The sequence below is a fragment of the Podarcis pityusensis genome (assembly GCF_964106645.2).
Source record: "Podarcis pityusensis genome assembly, chromosome: 12".
NCBI classification, from domain to species: Eukaryota; Metazoa; Chordata; class Lepidosauria; order Squamata; family Lacertidae; genus Podarcis; species Podarcis pityusensis.
This window is the reverse complement of record NC_138037.1, coordinates 25,828,966-25,850,250: the sequence shown is the minus strand read 5'-3', so window position 1 is coordinate 25,850,250 and position 21,285 is coordinate 25,828,966. Positions and strand designations below refer to the sequence as shown.

The window sequence follows — 21,285 nt, the reverse complement described above, 5'->3', positions numbered from 1 at the left end:
ACATTTCTAAGTTTGTCTGGCAGGGCAAAAAGCCCAGAATTAAGTTTAAGATATTAACCGATGCAAAACAAAGAGGGGGCTTTGCCCTGCCAGACTTAAAGTTGTATTATGAAGCCGCAGCGTTCTGCTGGCTAAAAGACTGGCTACTTCTTGAAGACACTGATGTGTTAGATTTGGAAGGGTTTAACAATGCCTTTGGATGGCATGCATATTTATGGTATGACAAGGTTAAAGCAAACAAGGCCTTTAAGAACCATATTGTCAGAAAATCATTGTTTAATGTCTGGACAAAATATAAAGACTTGCTGGAAAATAAAACACCAAGGTGGCTTTCACCTTTGGAAGCCAAGGCCCGAAAAAGACCCAATATGGAGGCTAAATGGCCAAAATATTGGGAAATACTAGAAAAGGATGGAGACAATTGGAAATTGCAGAGTTTGGAGAAAATGAAAGACAAAGTGCGAGATTGGTTACATTACGCTCAGATTAAAGAAGTTTTTAAAAATGATAAGAAACTAGGGTTCCAGGTGGAGAAATCGAAATTAGAAACAGAATTGTTAGAACCAAAGATTAAGGTACTTTCAAGGATGTATAACTTGCTGTTGAAATGGAATACACAAGACGAAACGGTAAAATCGGCTATGATAAGGTGGGCACAGGACATTGGGCATAATATCATGTTTGAGGACTGGGAGAGGTTGTGGAGTAATGGATTGAAATTTACTGCATGTAACGCTCTGAAAGAAAATGTAATGAAAATGATTTATAGATGGTATATGACCCCAGTCAAACTTGCCAAAATTTACCACCTGTCTGATAATAAGTGCTGGAAATGCAAAGAGTGTGAGGGAACGTTCTTCCACCTCTGGTGGACTTGCCCTAAAGTGAAGGCGTTCTGGGAAATGATTTATAATGAACTGAAAAAGGTATTTAAATATACCTTCACTAAGAAACCAGAGGCTTTCCTTTTGGGTATTGTCGGCCAAGGGGTGGCAAAGAAGGACCAGACATTTTTTATGTATGCAACAACAGCAGCAAGGATACTTCTCGCAAAACATTGGAAAACTCAAGATCTACCCACACTGGAAGAATGGCAGATACAACTGATAGACTACATGGAACTGGCTGAAATGACCGGCAGAATCCGTGACCTGGGAGAAGAGAGGATTGAGGAGGACTGGAAGAAATTTAAGAACTATTTACAAAAGTATTGTAATTTGAGTGAATGCTAAATAAGATGCTAGATCAAAATAACTGAGCACCACTAAATTTAGAAGTTTTTAAGAAAATAAGTAAGACTGTGAAATTTAGCTCCTTCTGAGAATTATAAGATTATGAAATATAGAAGGGATATAAGAATTTAAATAAGATGATAAATTGCTGACAAAACGTTACAAAGATGAAAGTGGGAGCGGGAGATGTGAGGAAGTCCAAAGAAAATGTGAAAATATGTTAAGATCAATGTTATATTGCTTACTATGTTTATTTTTATTGTAAAACCTAATAAATTGCTTTAAAAAAAAAAAAAAAGAGAAAGTACATGGTGAGAACTCTAGAATTCTGCAAATTCAGGATAGACCAATCAACAAGTATTAGGCACAATGACTAAACATGCCCTCCAAGTTCAAGCACACACTTCTGAGTACCAGTTGCTGGGATCACAAGCAGGAGAGTGCTGTTGCCAACCCACCCAACCCTCCATGCAGCCCCAAGAACTGGCAACCCACACTACGTCACTGACTCCAGCTACAAAGGACAGAGGTATCTGCACCCTGCCACCAAACATTTCAGCTATATAACGTTAAGGGAAGCTCATTCTGAACACAGAAAATTTCCAAGTCTTTAAAGTATATAAATATTCATACAGCTTGATCATATGCATGCTTTATTCACAAATTAAGTTCCATTGAGTTCAAAGGGTTTACTGCCTTGTAAAATGCACACAGGATTTCAGCCTGAATCAAAATGCTCTAAAACTGAACATTTAAGCATTTTTATTATGGAAAATTATTATATATAAGAAAATTTTCTAGCAAATATAAAGAAGGAGACATACAATTCTACTTATTAGATAAATTTCACATTATAAAAAAGAGCATAAATATTTCAATGAGTATTTTAAAGCATTTATGAGAACCTTCCATCCAACAACGTTCAAGCATTTATGAGGACCTTTCTTTCAGGATTCTTTTTTTTTAATGGAGTAAGCAAATTATTCAATCAACCCAGCAATACAATACCCAGCTGCAGTAAACAAGGAAAGAGAATTCTCTGTTGAATCAGCACTAACCAAAAGGGGCGGGGGGGGGGGGGATGAAGACAAGTACTGCAGCTCTAGTAGGCAGCACTCAGAGCAGGAACCTATTCTTGAATCCTCTGTAATCTGTGGCAGAGCAGAGACCTTCTCCAGCACATACACATACACACGCACTCCCCTAAAACGCTGCTATTGTCCTCAAGAGAACCCTGCCTAGGGCAAGAAGGAAGACAGTAGTTCTAGCAAATCTAACTCACAAAGAAAGGATTAAAGATTTATTCTCACATAAAGGAAGCCTCTCTGTAAGGTCAAAGATGCTTAAGAGGGTTAAAAGAGGGAATGATCAAAATGTAAAGTTTCATTCCTTCTCATTGAGCACAAAATCTGCATTTAAACTTCTAGCATAGCCAATGTGATGCCTCAGCTCAGCTCTTCTTGGACTTTTGTTGTTGTTGTTGTTGTTTTGTTGTTTAGTCGTTTAGTCGTGTCCGACTCTTCGTGACCCCATGGACCAGAGCACGCCAGGCACTCCTGTCTTCCACTGCCTCCCGCAGTTTGGTCAGACTCATGTTTGTAGCTTCGAGAACACCGTCCAACCATCTCGTCCTCTGCCGTCCCCTTCTCCTTGTGCCCTCTATCTTTCCCAACATCAGGGTCTTTTCCAGGGAGTCTTCTCTTCTCAAGAGGTGGCCAAAGTACTGGAGCCTCAGCTTCACGATCTGTCCTTCGAGTGAGCACTCAGGGCTGATTTCCTTAAGAATGGAGAGGTTTGATCTTCTTGCAGTCCATGGGACTCTCAAGAGTCTCCTTCAGCACCATAATTCAAAAGCATCAATTCTTCGGCGATCAGCCTTCTTTATGGTCCAGCTCTCACTTCCATCACTGCCTTGCCGTGGCGAAGGGGCTTGAATAATTCAAAGAAGCTATGAACTATGCCGTGCAGGGCACCCAAGATGGACAGGTCATAGTGGAGAGTTTTGACCAAACATGATCCACCTGGAGCAGGAACCGGCAAGCCACTCCAGTATCCCTGCCAAGAAAACTCCATGGACAAAGACAACAGGCATATAAACACAAAATATTACACACCATTAAAAACCAGAGCTGAGAGGGAAGAACCTATAGAAATCCAATCGTCGCTGTTGCAGGCAATGCACCGTGATCATAATGTGGGAGCTACACCAGCTCCAACACCTTTGCAAAGCAAGAGAAGGAGAGTGTAGGGGTCTGCTGGAAGGATAAAATGCTGCCATCTGTCAACAATTTTTTCTGTTTTGCAACCAAAGAGAAATAAGCAGCCACAGACTCCAAGCACTTCTGCAATCAAGATCAACTTTTTACAATCTTCTGCCATCCAGTTGTTTTGGACCATATCTCTCATCAGTCCTAGCAAAATATCTGGAGGGCACCAAGTTGGTGAAAGCTGATCTACAGGGTGCAGTCCTTGGCCAATGCAGGCAGGGATGGTATTATAGCTATAGCATTTGAAATACTGTGCAGAAACAATGGGGAAAGAAAGCACTGTGCAAAGCATGGCAAATTAATTATAGGTATGATCCTATCTATGTAAGTAATTGTTCTTATTTATTTTCTAAAAAAATAAAATCAAATGTTCTCTTTTATTGCAAGTGTATTGTCTGCAATTAAACAGGAAAAAGACAGGCAAAAAGCAAGTCATGGAAGTTACTAGCATTCAGATGTGGCGACAGACGTTAGATATATTCTTTTTACTGTTTGGAATATTCTTTTATCCAAGAACGCGCTGCTTTCCTGGCTTGCAATATAACACAAGAAGTGAGACTCTGGGATCTTGACTGCTGGTATGGTTTTAGTGGAGCTACCTTTGAAGGCGACTCGAAAACTACAACTAATCTAGATTGCTGCAGCTAGACTGGTGACCAGGAGTGGCCACCAGGACCATATGACACCAGTCTTAAAGGATTTACATTGGCTCCCAATACATTTACAAGCATAATCATAAGTGTTAGTATTGACCTTTAAAGCCCTAAAAGCTTTCAGTCCTGCATACCATTGTTTAGCCCGGACACTGAGGTCCAGATCCAAGGGCCTCCTTCACTTTACTGTGAGAAGTGAAGTTACAGGGAACCAGGCAGAGGGCCTTCTCAGTAGTGGCACCTATGCTACGGACCACCTTCCCATCAGATGTCAAGGAAATAAACAACTATCTGACTTTCAGAAGGCATCTGAAGGCAGCCCTGCATAGGGAAGTTTTTAATGTTGATGTTTCACTGTGTTTTAAATCTTCTGTTGTTAACCACCCAGAGTGGCTGGGGCAACCTGTTCAGCTGGGTGGCATATAAACAATAAAATTAGTAGTAGTAGTACAATGGTACCTCAGGTTAAGTACTTAATTTGTTCCGGAGGTCCGTTCTTAACCTGAAACTGTTCTTAACCTGAAGCACCACTTTAGCTAATGGGGCCTCCTGCTGCCGCCGCGCCGCTGAAGCACAATTTCTGTTCTCATCCTGAAGCAAAGTTCTTAACCTGAAGCACTATTTCTGGGTTAGCGGAGTCTGTAACCTGAAGCGTCTGTAACCTGAAGCGTATGTAACCTGAGGTACCACTGTAGTTTCTGTTTTATATTGGCTGTTTTAATGCTGCTTTTTAGATTATTTTGCATTGTATGGCTTACTGTATTACCATAGATTAGTGGGGCCATAGCTTAGCGGCACAGCAACTGCTTTCCACACAGAAGATCCTAGGTTCTGTCCCCAGCCTCTCCAGGAAGGGCTGGCGGATACCCTTACCTAAAATCCTTGAGAGCTGCTGCCAATCAGTGTAGATAATACTGAAGTACATGGACCAGTTGGTCTGAATTGGTGTGAGACAGCTTCTTATATCCCTATGCCATACATTATACAGAGAACATCCGCAAGGCAACAAGTGAATCCCAGCTGAGTTTGTTTAGGATTGCAGACTGAGCATCTACATAATTCTCAGGTGGGTCTTCCTGCCCAAGCTGTAAATTATTCAACCCTCGTATGCATTAAGATTACGAAGAAGTAATTTAGGGGTCATTACCTTTGTGACCCGTTATAAATTATATATTAGCACTGAACTATGCACTGCTGATTTTGCAGTGGTCATTGGATGGAACAAAGAAATGGACACTCCATCAGCCATATCTGGTACTTGGAACATCCAATATACGTGGAGAAGCAACATGTCCATTTCCTATAAAAACTGATTCACTTACCGACCTTGGAACTATTTATAGAACTGCTGGTCACAAATTAGGAGTTATATTAGCTCTAAGAGATAACCCGAATTGAGCATACAGTCTAAAATAAAAAAATAAAATAAAATGCACACCAGTTTATAAACCATTGAAATTACTAAGAATGTGTGACCTACCAGGACTGGGCACAAGGCAGACGGGATCCACTGGCACATCTCTGGGTGATTTGCAGTAGATTGACAAGGATCATTGACTCCCAATTGTTTAGCAATGGCAACAACAAAAGGCACTCTCTATTACCGGTAAGCTGCTTGGCTAAAGAAAGCTTGAGGGGAAACTAGGAGCTTTGCATGATGGGACTGAGTGCAATGATGGCTGGTGACCACTGGAACTGATAGGGTAGAAGATAGGAGGCCTAACAGTAGGTGGTGCTAGAACTAACTCATTCTGGTTTTCTCCTCCTCCTCCATGCTGAAGACTGCAAGAGCAACCCTGAGAGTGAGGGTGCTGGCAGGCAGTGCTACCTTCTGCAGTGGTTATAAGTAAGACAGATACACAAGTGGGCACAAATGCCCCATTAGCCCTCCACTGGCAAATGCCTAGCTTTGAGGAGGTGCTCGGAGGTGCCATGCACCTTAATTCTAAATATATTTTCTTTTGAAGCTGAATCACCCGACGTTGCTTCTCTCTGGAGCTGTGCTGCCCTTTGCCGCCTGCTGAGTCGCACAGGAATCTTTCTGCATCCTTCCCCCCCCCCCACCTCCTTGCAAGGGCAATCTCCCTGAACGCAAGTGCAATGCTTACAACCCCACATCTAAACACTCGTACCGCAATAATGAGATGCACATTTCGCTAATGCTAGAAAATTCCACCGCAGGCAGCATGGCGATCTGGAGGAGGGATCAACGGTGGCACGATAAATTTATCATGAGCCGGAAAGCTGCAGTTCATTTACATATCCCTGATATAAACAAAGTGGATGCCAAACGACATACGAGCCTACTGGTGCTAACACTTACCGTAATTCTTAAATTGTAAATGTGAAAACTTACAAGCATGTCACCCCACTGAGGCCTCTCCTGGTGCCCACAAGGTTCCCTCTCCCACCCCGGCTGAAATTAGGCTTGAAAGAAGCAGTGTGAGCTTGCTTGCGAAGCATGTGTGTAAGTGTTGTACCCCACATGCGTAGAGCCAGTTTGCAAATGTGCCCACAGGTCCAAAAAGGTGGGTGACCCAATGGTTTCCTGAATGGACAACTGACTTACAAAGGTGGGAATTGAAATCAAAAGTGTGTGAGAGAAACAGCCTGTCCCCCCTCTCACACAAAAATAAATAAATTTGAGGCAGGGACAGAGAGAACTCTGAGCTCCTGAAATCCCACTGGGGACACAGGATCTCTCTTTAGCTATCCAACATATCGTAACAGCTATTGTTCTTGTATAAAGAATATATTATATTGGAAAAAATAAGCAAATATTCACACGATGCCAATCCTGATGGGTTTTAGGTATCATATTTATTTATTTATTCATTCATTCATTTGATTAAGATGACCAGAGGAGGGGTCCTGCTGTTCTCACAGTGCTGTGATGCAACCTTGATGTATTGCTGCTGTAGTTTGACATTTCAGATGATTTTATTATGTACCCTACATCTTCATGTCGTATATCTTTGTGTTGTATCCTCCTCTGGGATTGCTTTTAATGGAGGGAGAGTCATAAATCACCTGAATAAGTACACAACAGCTATGCCTACATAACTGTTACAAAAACTGTTCCATCTTCAGTGCTTCTTCATCCAAAGAAAACAACAAAATCTCATATGTGTATACTAAGCGGCATGTCCTACCCCATTTCATGGGCTTATTCCTAGGTAAGGGTGTCCAGGAGTCCAGCTTAAAACCAATGCTGCTGATTCTGAAAAAGTTGTAGCTTTTTGTAGTTCTTTAAACCCAGGCCAGGCCAGAGAAGATCCTGCTCTGAAGCCCTGGAAAGCCACTGCCAGTCTGTGAAGACCAGGGATGGGGAAGCCGCTTTCTTCCAGATGCTGTTGGCCTCCAGCTCTTAGCAGCCCTAGCTAGCAAGCCCAATGATTAGGAACAGTGTTAGAAATTCAGATATATATTGTAATTGCCAAATGGAACCTTAAACATGGGCTGCGGTCGCCACAATGGAATGTCTAGGCACCGTATTTCCCCCCCCCCCCATGAACTATTTATTTATTCATTATTACTATTATTGTTATTTCCATTTCTATACCGCTTTATATCTCAAGGAACAAATCTCAAAGCCATTTAAAACGCATTAAAACATCAAATAAAACAACCCAGAATAAAACTAATTCAAGCACCCAGGAAAATATTTCAGATCCTGACATTTTGCTTTCCCTAGTGGCCAACGTGGCATCCAGAGATCTCCACATAGTCACAATTGGACCTGCACCAGTCACAAATCACGCCACGATAATTTCAAGCACTGGTCGGGAATGACAGGAGTTGTAGACGAACAACATCTGGAGGGCCACAGGTTCCCTAGGCTGGCACAGTGAATAGCGAGTGAAATAGGCCAACAATCCCATCTCTGTATGTTCCTAGGAAAGTTCCTTCCACTGAAGGAATCAGAGGGGAACCATTTATATTTATCACATTCATGTCCTACTATTCCTCCAGGGTGGCATACATAGGGTCATCCGATTTTAGCCTCACAGGAACCTCACGGTGGAAGATCTAGCAATTTGTGCAAGACCATCTTGTGATGGCTGAGCCTATACATCCCAGTTCCAAAATCAAACATCCTACCAAAATGCGGTTTCTTGCATACAATCTGCCAAGCAAGAGTCAAACCAAGCATGGTATGAAAAAGGTTCCTAATTGGACGTACTTCTTTTTATTTTAAAAAAAGCAAAATTATTGGGGAATTTACCTCTTCATCAAAGCCTCAATTCAAGTCTCCTTCCCCTACAAAATATTATCCTACTATTAGCTATAGATGGGAAACCTTGTGAGTTTTTCTTCTTCTGCAGGGACTTTTCTCATCAGGGGGGACGATTGGAGCCAAAGAATTATCCCCTTCCCTTGCAGTCCTTTTCCAAACACCCACATACTGCTTTTCAAAAATAGAAAGACATCAGGAATTCCAACCAAGGAGCTCCCACATCATATGTAGTTCTACCCTCAGGTCTCATGCCTGCAGGTGAATTGTCCTTTCCGGGAATCACCCACCGTTTTCCAAAGCAACATTAAAGTCCTGCGATCTAAAATCACTTTAGGCAAAAGAATGTTGCACTTGGAATGGATCTCACTGGTAAGACTGTAAGCTCTCAACTACACTCAACCAACCATGAATGATAGACACAGTGAAGCTAATTGAGCATCCTTCAGTAAACATCATGAATCAAATTTAAGAGTGTCCTGTGACAACGTTATTGCAATTTCCCAGTGGCAATGAACACATCAGCTGCAGAAACTCTCACTCTCTAAAGACACTGCAGGCAGCCCCAATCCAGCATTTGTTTATCCTTAATCAAGCCAGGGAACTCTTGCTGATTCTGTTACTCTTAGGCATTTCTGAACATCACCTTAATATTCACTCTCCACAAACTGAACAAATAGTTTCCTTAACCATATGGTAGGTCTTGGATTGCGCATTCTTCATTCATTCATTCCTAGGTTCTCTTAAACAACCATGCATGTTTGAGGCTCTCTAAAGAAACAGTTCATCAGATGGCACAATTATTTCTGCAATTTACTTTTCGGGTCGCATGTAGGGAATCCAAGACTGACTTGCCCCACCTCTGCTCCAGGGTATAAAAACAATTTGTTCCCAGAAGAGTTATTGTATAGGCTTCTTCTGGGCATACTAGTTTTCTCACTATATGATATTTCCCCCCATCAGGGTGCAATTAAACCATTTTAGATCATGCCTTAAAGGCCTCCGGTCTGAAGTGGTGCAATTCTGGAACAGTATTGCCATGTCATGTTTGTCTTTGAGAACCTGTGAGCTTCCTATAGGCACCTGACTGGCCCACTAGGTGAACAGAATACTTTTCTAGATGGGCCTCTGGTCTGTTATAGTCACGCTTTTCTTTTGTTCTCAGGACACTTTACGCACAATAAATCATTTTTCTCTCCTTCCTGGGTATAAAGCCATGGTTAAACTCCATTTGTCAAACAGAATACGGTTTCTTAATGCTTTGTACATCCACCCAGTTACATCAACCCACTGAAAGGGTTCCTCATCCCCAACCTTTCTAACCAACCCTTTTTCACCCTGGATGCAAAATTCCTGGGGTCTGTCCAATGTATAAATATCCTTCATTTTTTGTTGATATGTTGAAATATTCCTGTTAAATTATTCATGTTTTATTTATTATTTAAATAATCACTGGTCATGATTCTCACCCAGAACATTTTTGCCTGGCTGGAATATGTCCTTCAACTCTGATACTGGCTGTTGCTTGCCTGTATGGAAGATAGAGAGTGGGTGGGGTGGGGTATATTAGCCAGCTTTCCATACAGAACTAAAATTGTATCACCCACCACTGCCGTACACCCCTTGGAAGCTTGTCTGGAAAACAGTTCCCCACCTCTGATCTGGGAACCCTTGGTTCAGCGGGGATTTGAATATAATTCCAGTCCAAACACAAGTCTCTGAGCCACAATGGGTAGCATCAAGACATTCTCCAGCTCACAGGCTGTAAACTGTTTACTGAGGAAAGTGCTGGGTGTTGTTTTAAATTGTGTTATTTCAGGAAAGCAGGAAAGACCTGGCAGTAGACTAAACAAGGGATATTATATATGATGTTTCTTGACTATCGTAGCTCTCGTCCAGACTGTTCTTTTGTTTTGCCCTAAGTTTCATGAAAGATTTATTGCCAACTTGGTCAGTTTTTCTCTCCAAGCCATCAGTTACTTCCCAGAATGCTGACAGGGTGAAAGAGATCTGAGAAATCAGACCCTCTCTGGCTATGTCTCCTGTGCAGGAAGCTCTTTCATCCCCAGCTCTACAGCCAGAATAAACTCTGATCTTACTTCAGATGTCAGGGAGTAGACTGTTTTGGATAACAGGAAATTAATATCAATAAAGGAATATTTGAAATGCTTTACTGAAAAATATTGCAAGAAAAAACAGCCAGACTAATTGCTCAGCTTCTAGTAAACTCAGTGAACACTGATAAACAAACAAACTACAGTGGTAATTCGTTCCGGAGGTCCGTACTTAACCTGAAACTGTTCTTAACCTGAAGCACTACTTTAGCTAATGTGGCCTCCTGCTGCTGCTGGGGCATGATTTCTGTTCTCATCCTGAAGCAAAGTTCTTAACCTGAAGCACTATTTCTGGGTTAGCGGAGTCTGTAACCTGAAGCGTATGTAACCTGAGGTACCACTGTAACTAACTAACTAACTAACTAACTAACTAAAAGCCAGTCATATAAATTGGAAGTCTCAAATCAGAATGCAATGACTACATCAGGCTTCACCAAGCTAGTGTCCGCCACACAGTTTGGACTACAACTCCCATCAGCCGCATTCAGCAAATGAAATTAATACTGTAGTCCAAAACATCTTGAAGACACCAGGTTGGCCAAGGCTGGACTACATGATACATTACATTCAGGTTTACATATAGGCCCAAAGCTCCCCAAAACGATGGACAGCATATTAATACAAAAAATGACTATTAATCAATCATCAGAACAAGACAGCAAACTCACAGGTTACCTGGCTGTAGCCTATCCACCCAGTGAACTGGCTAAAAAAAGGCGACAACTCACTCACCAAGTGTTGCCTCACTCAACCCAATCCCTGTCTGCCAGTTCTACCATCAGCCCTAGAGTCTTTAACAATCACACTGTATGTCACAGCAAACCAGCAGAGACCCTTCCCAGGGTCTTGACCCCACCCACCCAATCAGGATCCTGGCACAAAGAGGAGAGTCCTCACTCCTGTCCCAACTTGAAGAACATGCAGCTTGCATTTCAACTAAAACTGCAGGCGATGAATACAGTGGTACCTCTGGTTACATACTTAATTCGTTCTGGAGGTCCGTTCTTAACCTGAAACTGTTCTTAACCTGAAGCACCACTTTAGCTAATGGGGCCTCCCGCTGCTGCCACGCCACCGGAGCACGATTTGTGTTCTCATCCTGAAGCAAAGTTCTTAACCCGAGGTACTATTTCTGGGTTAGCGGAGTCTGTAACCTGAAGCATATGTAACCTGAAGCGTATGAAAGCCAAGGTACCACTGTACTCTCCCTGGAATGAAACATTAGTCCTTGCTTTGAGTTTACCCCCGGAAAGCAACAGTGGACTGAGCAAAATTTGAACAATAAACCAGAGAACAACATTTCCCCCTACAATTCACCGCATCAAGCTGGAATAAAGCAGTACTCCTGGCCAGTGAAACGAACGGGCTATTACAGGTCCACAGATAAAACTTTCCAGCAATGAGTGCATAAAACATTAAAGCTTTTTGAATGGAATATTGATTAGAACCGGGAGATGGCAGGCCTATCTACATGCCTTTCAATCCTTTGCAAGAAATTCCAAACAAATACCTCATCTCACTTTTTTTAATGGCATTATAAAACCAGGTCATAAACATCACCTAAAGAACAAACGCTAGGTGAATGGAGTTAGGTGGACATTACTAGGGCATCCAGTTTCCTATCTGGTTTTTCTAAGTTTCTAACAATCATGAGTTTCAATATATTCCTGTACACATAATTCCATTGTGGGATTCCTCCTCGTATTAATTTTCTTATTTGAGGGGCTGATTCAATTCCCTTCACTTATGGAGTCTGACCTAATAAACCCAGTACAGTCCCCCAAGCTGGAGTAACTACAGGTGAAATGAAACTTCTTACAGCTGCATATCTGAAAAAAATTATCATCACTATTCATATTACTGAGTTATTTGATTTATATGCTGCCTTTGCTTCAATGAGCTCATGGCAACAAACATGATTTCTCTCTTGAGCACATACACACTTTATTCTTACAACCCTGCAAGGTAGGTGAGGCTGAATGTCAGTGACTAAGCTACAGCAAGCTTCATTAAAATGGAAATTAGGGTTGCAGACCTAATCTGTATACGATATTGATTGAATGTAGCAATTATATAAGACTCAGTGGTATATGTCCAACAGCTCTACACATACAACGTAAGAGTTTCTGTTGAATAATGTCCATTACCCTACTTAGATTTTAGACTTGTAGCATGGGGAGGTAGAGAACATATATCTGCGCAAAAAGAAGAACACTACAATATACTGATGCACTAAGACAGAGGAAGACAATGTGGTGCCCTTCAGCTATTGTTAGACTACAATTCCTATCATCCCTGACCATGAGCTATGCTGTCTGGGCTCATGGGAATTGCAGTGGAACATCTGAAGGGCATTACATTGGAATCCCAGCTCATGTAGGCCACTCCTTAGTACAGGAGGCAGCTTTTTCATTATCATTGAAACAAACAAAAAAGGAAACATAAACCTATGCAATCTCAGTAAACACAGTATACAACTAAGGCCCACGTACCCACAGGCATTGCTCATCTTGGTCAGGGGTCTATATTGCCGTACTCTTGTGACTGGCAAATTCAGCACCTGGGCCAGCGCTTTGGTGCTTCCAAGCAAAACCTGAAATGGTGACAGCACTTAGAAGGTGAAGACCCCACCCTTCCACCTGCCATTATAACTGCAACAAAGATGATGCCCCTACCACCCTCCTTATTTGCTTGACTATCAGACACAACAGCTAAGATGTAACATACCTTCTACACCAGGTGGGGAGACCTGTGATCCACCAGATGCTGTTGGACTTCAACTCCCATCAGCCCTGGCTTCTGGGGTATTATCACTGAATTGCACAGCAAGGAATTATGGACAAGAAGGTCATCACAGGTGCTAGGATCCAGAAGGCACTATGTTGCATTTCACTGGGAACATCCGCTGAGCTCATATGTGACATCTTCTGCTCCTATTTTATACCACGGAAATACCTGAGTTTTAAAGCATCATCAGTTCTCAGATTATGAATATTTACAACTCTGCCTAAAAACAGAATGGGCATTTACTTTCAATCTCACATGAAAACAACATCTTGCTGAGTAACTACCAGCTCTCATAGTTCTGGGCACTTGTTAGACCTAAAGTAATAAAACTTGCTTAATAACCTTGCATCTGTGCAGGAAAAGCCAAACCAAACCGTCTCTCCAAATACACATCATTAGGCAATGCAGGTAAGTAAAAAGGCAAAGGACGCCTAGACGGTTAAGTCCAGTCAAAGGCGACTATGGGGTGAGGTACTCATCTCGCTTCAGGCCGAAGGAGCCGGCGTTTGTCCACAGACAGCTTTTCGGGTCATGTGGCCAGCATGACTAAACTGCTTCTGACTAAACTGCTTCTGGCATAACCGAACACCGTGTCAAGTGCCAAAGCGCATGGAAACTCCATTTAAGTTTCTGCAGCAGCAGTACCTATTTATTTACTTGCACTGGTATGCTTTCGAACTGCTAGGTTGGCAGAAGCTGGGACAGAGCAACGGCAGCTCACCCCACTGAGCAGATTCGAACCACTGACCTTCTGATCCGCAAGCCCAAGAGGCTCAGTGGTTTAGACCGCTTCCCTTTTTTAGGCAATTCACAGCACATATGAGCTACCTGGCCCATGATTTGGGATGACGGTCTTAGTTTGAGTCTATTTCATTACAAAAAATATTTTAACTGTGAAAATGACAGTACCCATGCCTGCTCTGTAAATAAATGATTTTCAAAATGGGGCAGTTCATTCTATCCTGAACACAACCTAAATTAAGAAGAAGTGCGCATGCACACGAAAGCTTATACCCAGAACAAACTTAGTTGGTCTCTAAGATGCTACTGGACAATATTTTTTATTTTTATATATATCTTGACTGCGTCAGACCAACACAGCTACCTACAGTGGTGCCTCGCAAGACAAAATTAATTCGTTCCGCGAGTTTTGTCGCCTTGCGATTTTTTTCGTCTTGCGAAGCACGGTGTCGGGAAAGTTTTGGAAAAGCTTCAAAAATCACCAAAGTCTTTAAAAACCTCAAAAAAGGCTACCACACCGCGTTCTATGAGTTGCTCCTCGAAGTCAAGTCGCAGCTGTATTAACGGTGTTAAGAAAAAGGAAACAAACTTGCAAGACGTTTCCGTCTTGCGAAGCAAGCCCATAGGGAAAATCGTCTTGCGAAGCAGCTCAAAAAACCCTTTCGTCTAGCGAGTTTTTTGTCTTGCGAGGCATTCGTCTTGCGAGGTACCACTGTACCTGAATCTACAACCTAAATTAAAATACAATATAAGCAAAATAAAACACGTTTTACCCTTCATATTTTTACTATCACCAATTCTCTCTCATTCATGTTTTAAAAATAAAATAAAAAGGATGGACTAAAAATGTTTTCTACTGACAATATGGGCTTATTTGTATAGTTAGTTTTGTAAGAGCAAGTAGAGCAAAAGTGTGACTTTCTTTAAGAGTTCTTTAAAAAAATGCAGCAAAACAGAAACTTGGATTAAGACAATACATATTTCATCTGTCACATCATTCATGATGCGAAGATATTACAGAGATGCATGACTTTGCAAAACACCATGAAATGCTTTTAGGAACACATAACTTAGTGCACAATATATCTCAACAGGCAGGTGCCAATTAGAAGCTATAGTTTCTGGAAAGCTGCAGTCTGAGCAAAGAAGAAGGAAAACAATATTTAACAGTGTTTTGTAAGGCAACTGAGCTGCGTTTGTGACTGTATTGGTGTTTCAACCTTTAGGGTCTTCAGATAACCTTGAAAAGGAGAGATTTGCTCAGCGGCTTTTGATAATGGTTTGTTTTTCACATCACTAGCATGGACACCTTGTTAAACCCACAAACTATGCACAGCACCAAGAGCACCAACAGGTCAACAGTAAACTATGATGACTAATGTGCAAATTATGTAGAGCTATTTGACCGATCAGCTGAGAAACCATATATCCCTGAACAAGGATAGTTAACATGGCAGACTCCAGATGTTGGCTTCCAACTCTCATGAGCCCCAGCCACCATGGCCAAGGGTAAGGGATGATGGGTAAGGGATGATGTGAAATGTAGTGCAGCAACATCTGGAGAGTACCAATGGAGAGAACCCCAAACCATCCAATACAAACTACCATTAATTTCTATAATTTGTAAAATGAACTCAAGATAATACAGTAAGTATTTATTTTCTTCAACACAGCTCTCATACCTGAAAAGCCAAGCCCATTTAAATGAAACAAAGGCTTGCCTCTTTGGTAGTGGGAGCTGCTAGAGTGAAAACTTCAAGGGGAAGCTCTATCTATTCATGCACTGCCCATCGTCCACAGGCAACACTGCAACTTGAGGTTAAAGCTTTTGCTTACAGAATTCCCATCAGTGTAATTAAATGAAGCCCAAGCAGTTAAAATCTCATTTACAAACTTTTGTTTCCTTTGTCAAAACCCAATTATTTTCCAACTCCTGTTTCAGTAAGCATGTTGCTTTGCAAAAGCTCTGCAATCATACAGGTCACACAGAACACTGAAACAAACTAGAGTGAGTTATTCATGTAAAACAGAGTCTATTGATAAGAGGATTGCAAGTTGCTAGCTATGGTTGTTGCTCAAGGGTTTTTCTACTTTTCCTAACTTTAAAAGTAATTGACATTATATTCTTACTACTTTGGATAAATGGAAAAATCTAAAAGCAAGGACTCGCACACCCTAAACAGAAGAATGGAACAAATGAATATACAGTGGTACCTCGGATTAAGTGCTTAATTCGTTCTGAAGGTCTGTTCTTAACCTGAAACTGTTCTTAACCTGAAGCACCACTTTAGCTAATGTGGCCTCCTGCTGCTGCCGGGGCATGATTTCTGTTCTCACCCTGAAGCAAAGTTCTTAACCCGAGGTAATATTTCTGGGTTAGAGGAGTCTGTAACCTGAAGCGTATGTAACCCGAGGTACCACTGTACACAAATCTAGTCTCTTAAAACTCTAGACTCATTTAGAAGGTTTTAAAATAAAAAAATGACTTGAATCAGTTAATTTTCAGTGCAATCCAATGCATGTTTACAAAGACATTCCCTCTGTCTTCCATGGGGCTTACTCCCTTCTAAGTGTGCTTAGGATTGCAACTACCTGGCTACCAGCACAATCTTGTGCATATCTACTCAGAAGTTTCAATGAATGTAATAGGTCATACTGTATTCCCGAGTACGTCTGTACAGGGTGGCAGCGTAAATAAATTAGTTAAATAAACTAGTTACAAATATGATTCAGAGGACAAATTTCCTTCAGAGACATACACACTTTTTCATGCTAAGTTATCAAATACATTCCAGATCAGGGAAGGAAATAACCTTCTATTCAAAATACAACCTTAAATGCTCCTGTAATCCTAAAACTATATACTGTACATGGCAGATGAATCTTAAAAACCATTCAAAAAACAACAACATTCTGCCCGGAAGTTAGGAAATGCATATCTACACTGCCTATTATTGATCAGACCCACTTGGGGAAGCTTTCAGCAAGCGCCCTGTGGTCTGCTAACGATTGCTTTTAGAGCCATGATACTGCCAAAAACAGAACCCATCTTGCTGAAACCAAGATTTCTACGCTGATGCGTACATTTTCTACAAAGGACAGAAAAGAGGGTCATCTGACTTCCAAAAAGAAAAGACAAATTGCAGTATTTGTTGTTTCATAATAGCCATTCCTTTCCCAAGGCAATTACTTCATTCTGGGTACCTCCACTGTGCCTAGATTGCAAAATTCCCTCCCCTCCGACTGTCATTTCTATGCATGGCGCATCAGACCTGGACTAGCGTTTTGGAAGGAGCCACCGCCTCCGCCTCTTTCCCTTTTCCCCAAGCGCACGTCTCCTGGGCAACAGAAAACCCCAAAGAGTAGGCTGCCCTCTCCTTTTCTCTCTGACTATCACCGGAAGCCAAAGCTGCCCCCCCCCCACGGCCGCCTGCTGCTGCTGCTCACCTGCTTCCCACCGAAGCTGCCGCCGCCGCCGATGCGGGTGTTGAGCACGTCGTGTTGAGTTTCGTTGCCACCGTCCGTGCTATAGATCAGCCGGAAAGGGACGATATTTTGCCTCTCCATAAAGCGATCCCCGTCCCTTCGCTCCATCTCTGTCAACAAGGCGTCTCCTCGGGGAAAGAGAGAGAGAGAGGAGGGTGGGGAGGTGGGAGAAAAAAGAGACACAGTCACGATCAAGCAGATCGGGATCGCTTTTATTTACAAAAGATGACCCTCCGGGGCGCGACGTAAAGGGAGGCGGGCAGCGGCCAGGAGCAAGGCGGCACACGCGCTCCAGATTGCAGGGCTGGGGAAGCCAGAAGCCAGCCCACCCAGCTCCATCTTAGCGGGAGACCCTTTTCGCGCCTCGCCTTGCTGGATCTTTCTCTGCTACCTGCTTCTTCCTAAACACACACACACGCCCCGAGACACGCAAGCGCACGGAATGCAGCGGCGCTCTTGCTTTGCCTCCCTGGAAAGTGCTGGGGATGCTGCTCGGCTACCGGCCGAGGCTCCCTCTGCCCCCCCCCCAAGAGATCTCTGCAAGGCGATCCCTGCCGAGCGTCCGTGTGCCGCGATGCAAAGGTGAGGCGAGGACGCCCACCCACTCTCTCTTTATTTTTACCTGCGCGGCTGGAGCCGGCTCCGGAGAGCATCCCGAAGGCACAAAGCGTCAAGGAGAGCAGAGAAGTCGCTGGCTGCATGGCTGGGTCTCGGTCGGGTGGGAAGGAGGGAGGCGCGTCCTTCCTCCTCCTCCTCCTCCTCCTCCCCCCTCCTGCCCGCAATAAGCGCGGGTCACACGGCGGCTGGCATGGAGGGGGAGAGGAAAGGCGCCCCCCGCTCCCGGGGTCTCCTTCTCCTTGCGAGCGAGAGAGGCGCGCGTCCTCCTCCTCGCCAATGCCGCCGCCTCAGTGCTGCATTGTGCTGGACGGGCTTCCGTTCGCTCGGCGAGCTTCTACTGCATTGGGCGGCTTGCTGTAGCTCAGAGGCTTCCCAGCTCCGCCCCTCGCTCCCCACACGCTCCACACATGCAGCAGCCCGGAGAGGCGGAGAGGGAGCGAGAGGGTTTTTTGCCTTCGCGTCGGCGCGAAAGCCCCCTTTCGCTTCGGAGGAGCGAAGCCGAGGGAAGAGAAGCCGGGATTCCCGGGAAATGGAGTTCGTTGAGCCAAAAGTTCCTCAGAGAGGGAACCTGTGTGAAAAGCTCGAACTGCGCCTCTCTCGCGCGAGGGCAAAAAAATAAGCCGCTCGTGGTGGTTGCCTTTTTTTGCACCACAGGTTACAAGACGTAACCTGAGGTGGAGGAAAGGGACAACGATGTGTGAAAAAAGGAAGGTTGGGGTTTTTTAACCTCAGGAAAAAGGAGGCGGGGAGGCCTACTACTCCCATCCCTCCTAGCCAGCTTGGCCAATGGTCAGGGGATGGTGAGAGCTCGAGTCCCACAACTTCTGGGGGTCCACAGGTGACCCACTCTGGTTTTATAGGGCTGCATCTGAAGGAGAGCTTCAGAGCAGGAGTGGGGTGTGACCTTTCAGCCAAGAACCGCTTTCCTTCCTTGGCAATCTTCCAGGAGCCACATGCCAGTGGTGCACAGAGCCAGACGCAAAAGTGGGCAGAGCGGATAATGTTAAGTTTTACCTTTGTAACAGTAGGCTTGTTTCTACTACTCCATAGCACACCCCTTTCTTATGCCCTGCGTTCATGCAAGCAAGAGTCACAATTGGAGGTTGTGTGGCAAAAACATGAAAAGCAAGGTGGGAAACAGTGCCTGTGAGGGATGTGGCCTGAGATTCCTCTCCTCTTGTTTATAGCATAATAATAATACATCTGCTAACCTTTGAGGGGAGACTTTGCCATTTATACAGAAGCCCAGGATCACTGCCATTCTCAGAAGTGACAGGGGAAGGTAGTCCTCACAGCTGGGATACCACCAGTAGTGAGGAATGAAGGAGAAACTTGACTCACTTTGCATTTAAAGGTGAACTTACCAAATTTGCATATTCCGAAGCAATACGCAAATGTGAATTTGCACCTCTCTGAATTTTTCAGTGCAGTTCTCCAGCCAAATAACGTCTGCAAAAATGCATTATATTATGGTAAAGTATACATAAAAATGCATATTAATGACATAACACACAAACATGCATTATGGCTTTGCAAAAAAAAGGTGTCTATTAGGAAAAATTGCATCAAAAAATGCCATTGGGGATGATGGGAGTTGTAGTTTAGCAACATCTGGCAGGCCCAAGGATCCCCACTCCTGCTCTGCAGCTGTTGAAGTTGCAGGAGCCTTCTTTAGGTCAAATACTGACAGCATTATGGTGTCTACTAATGCAACCAGAATTGTGTATGATATGCTGGAATACGTTCCATCCTTTATCTCTTTATTCTTGTTCTTTCCATATATGCAAAGGGGAACATGCAAAGCAGTTACAGTGCATTTTGTAGAGAGCTTCCACTACAATATCCTACCAATAATGCATATAAATATATTCTCACTAGAAAGCTCTGTACCAACGCACTAATTTGACACTCCTACTTAGTAGCATTATTACAAAGAGCTGACAATAGCCTTTTGAAATCAGTTCTCAGGAACCTCAGGCTTTGAAATAATGTTACAAGAAATCCAATCTTTTTAAATAAAGCATTTTGGGAGAATACTTAGCAAGCATTGAGCATGCAGTTCTTTAGCTATTGACCTGATTATCAGTAAACACAGTTTGCATTTTTGCAAGCAAACATTCCTTTCTGCCCCTGGGAATCTTCTGCAGTCCAAAGGAGGTTAAGGAAAAAATGAAGAAAGCCTCATGTACATATAGCTGTTTAAAATTTCCACACTTACCTAGGTGCCACAGCAAATACCTTCTTTCCTCAGCTAAGTATGCATTGGAATCCTATTTGGTAGCATTCTGTCCCATCTGTCTTTGCCTGATATACTTTGGAGGGCATTATGAGCACCAATATAGTGTTGTGTTTAGTGCTGGTCTAGGATTGGTAAAACAGTTTCCAATACCCACTCAGCCATAAAGCTCACTTCAGCCCTATCTACTTTGCAAGGCTGTTGTACAATGGCATAGGTGAAGCAGAGAACAAACACCAGCTCTTAAAAGGTGGGATATAAATAAAACAAACCTCTATAGTTTAGAGGAAGATAAAATCAAAGCCATTCCTCCCTGTCAATGCAACATCTTAACTACTGCTTGTATTTGTTTCCTGACCTACACTTCTGTTATTCTATTCTCCAATGGAGTAAGTCACTGGTTGGTTTAAATTAAATTATCTAGGGCTTTCCCTATTATTTTCTGAGACACACAGTATTGTAAAGAAATTTTTGACCCTAAAATTTGTTTAAATGTCAAGATTCTTCAACAATATTAGACAGAGAGCTTTCTGAACATCCATTTCAAAGAAACTTTCAGAGGCTAGGAATGGAATATTCTATTGCTACCCTCTGCTGTTTGGCTTCTTCCAGTGTCAGCCACTTTTAACGATAGGATCCTTTTAACTGAATGAGCTACTGTAGTTTTGTAAAGTTACTTTGCATTCCTGTTACATCCATGTTCTCCTCTTCCCTGCATGGCAACTAAAAACTATTCCATTAAAATGGAGTCTGCTTTGGAACAATTACCGTATTTTTCGCTCTATAACACGCACCCGACCATAACACGCACGTAGTTTTTAGAGGAGGAAAATCCGTAGGCATGCCACCCGTAGGCATTCCCTCCATAACACGCACAGACATTTCCCCTTACTTTCTAGGAGGAAAAAAGTGAGTGT

General features: G+C 43.0%; 1 protein-coding gene across 12 annotated transcripts in view; it reads right to left on the bottom strand.

The window, feature by feature from the left end:
• ADAM22 (ADAM metallopeptidase domain 22) overlaps positions 1–18,520 on the bottom strand; it is a 125,195-nt gene extending 106,675 nt beyond the window's left edge. For 3 of the 12 annotated variants that reach the window (XM_080975180.1, XM_080975187.1, XM_080975188.1), the window contains exons 1-2: positions 18,137–18,519; positions 17,476–17,642 (exon numbers count right to left, since the gene is read on the bottom strand). In XM_080975180.1, coding sequence (XP_080831306.1) covers positions 17,476–17,642; positions 18,137–18,215 — 246 coding nt within the window. In that variant the 5' untranslated portion in view covers positions 18,216–18,519. Of the gene's footprint in view, positions 1–17,475; positions 17,643–18,136 lie in introns of all 12 variants that reach the window. The other 9 variants (XM_080975186.1, XM_080975191.1, XM_080975182.1 and 6 more) reach the window with 5 other exon arrangements.
• Positions 18,521–21,285: the final 2,765 nt, after the last annotated feature.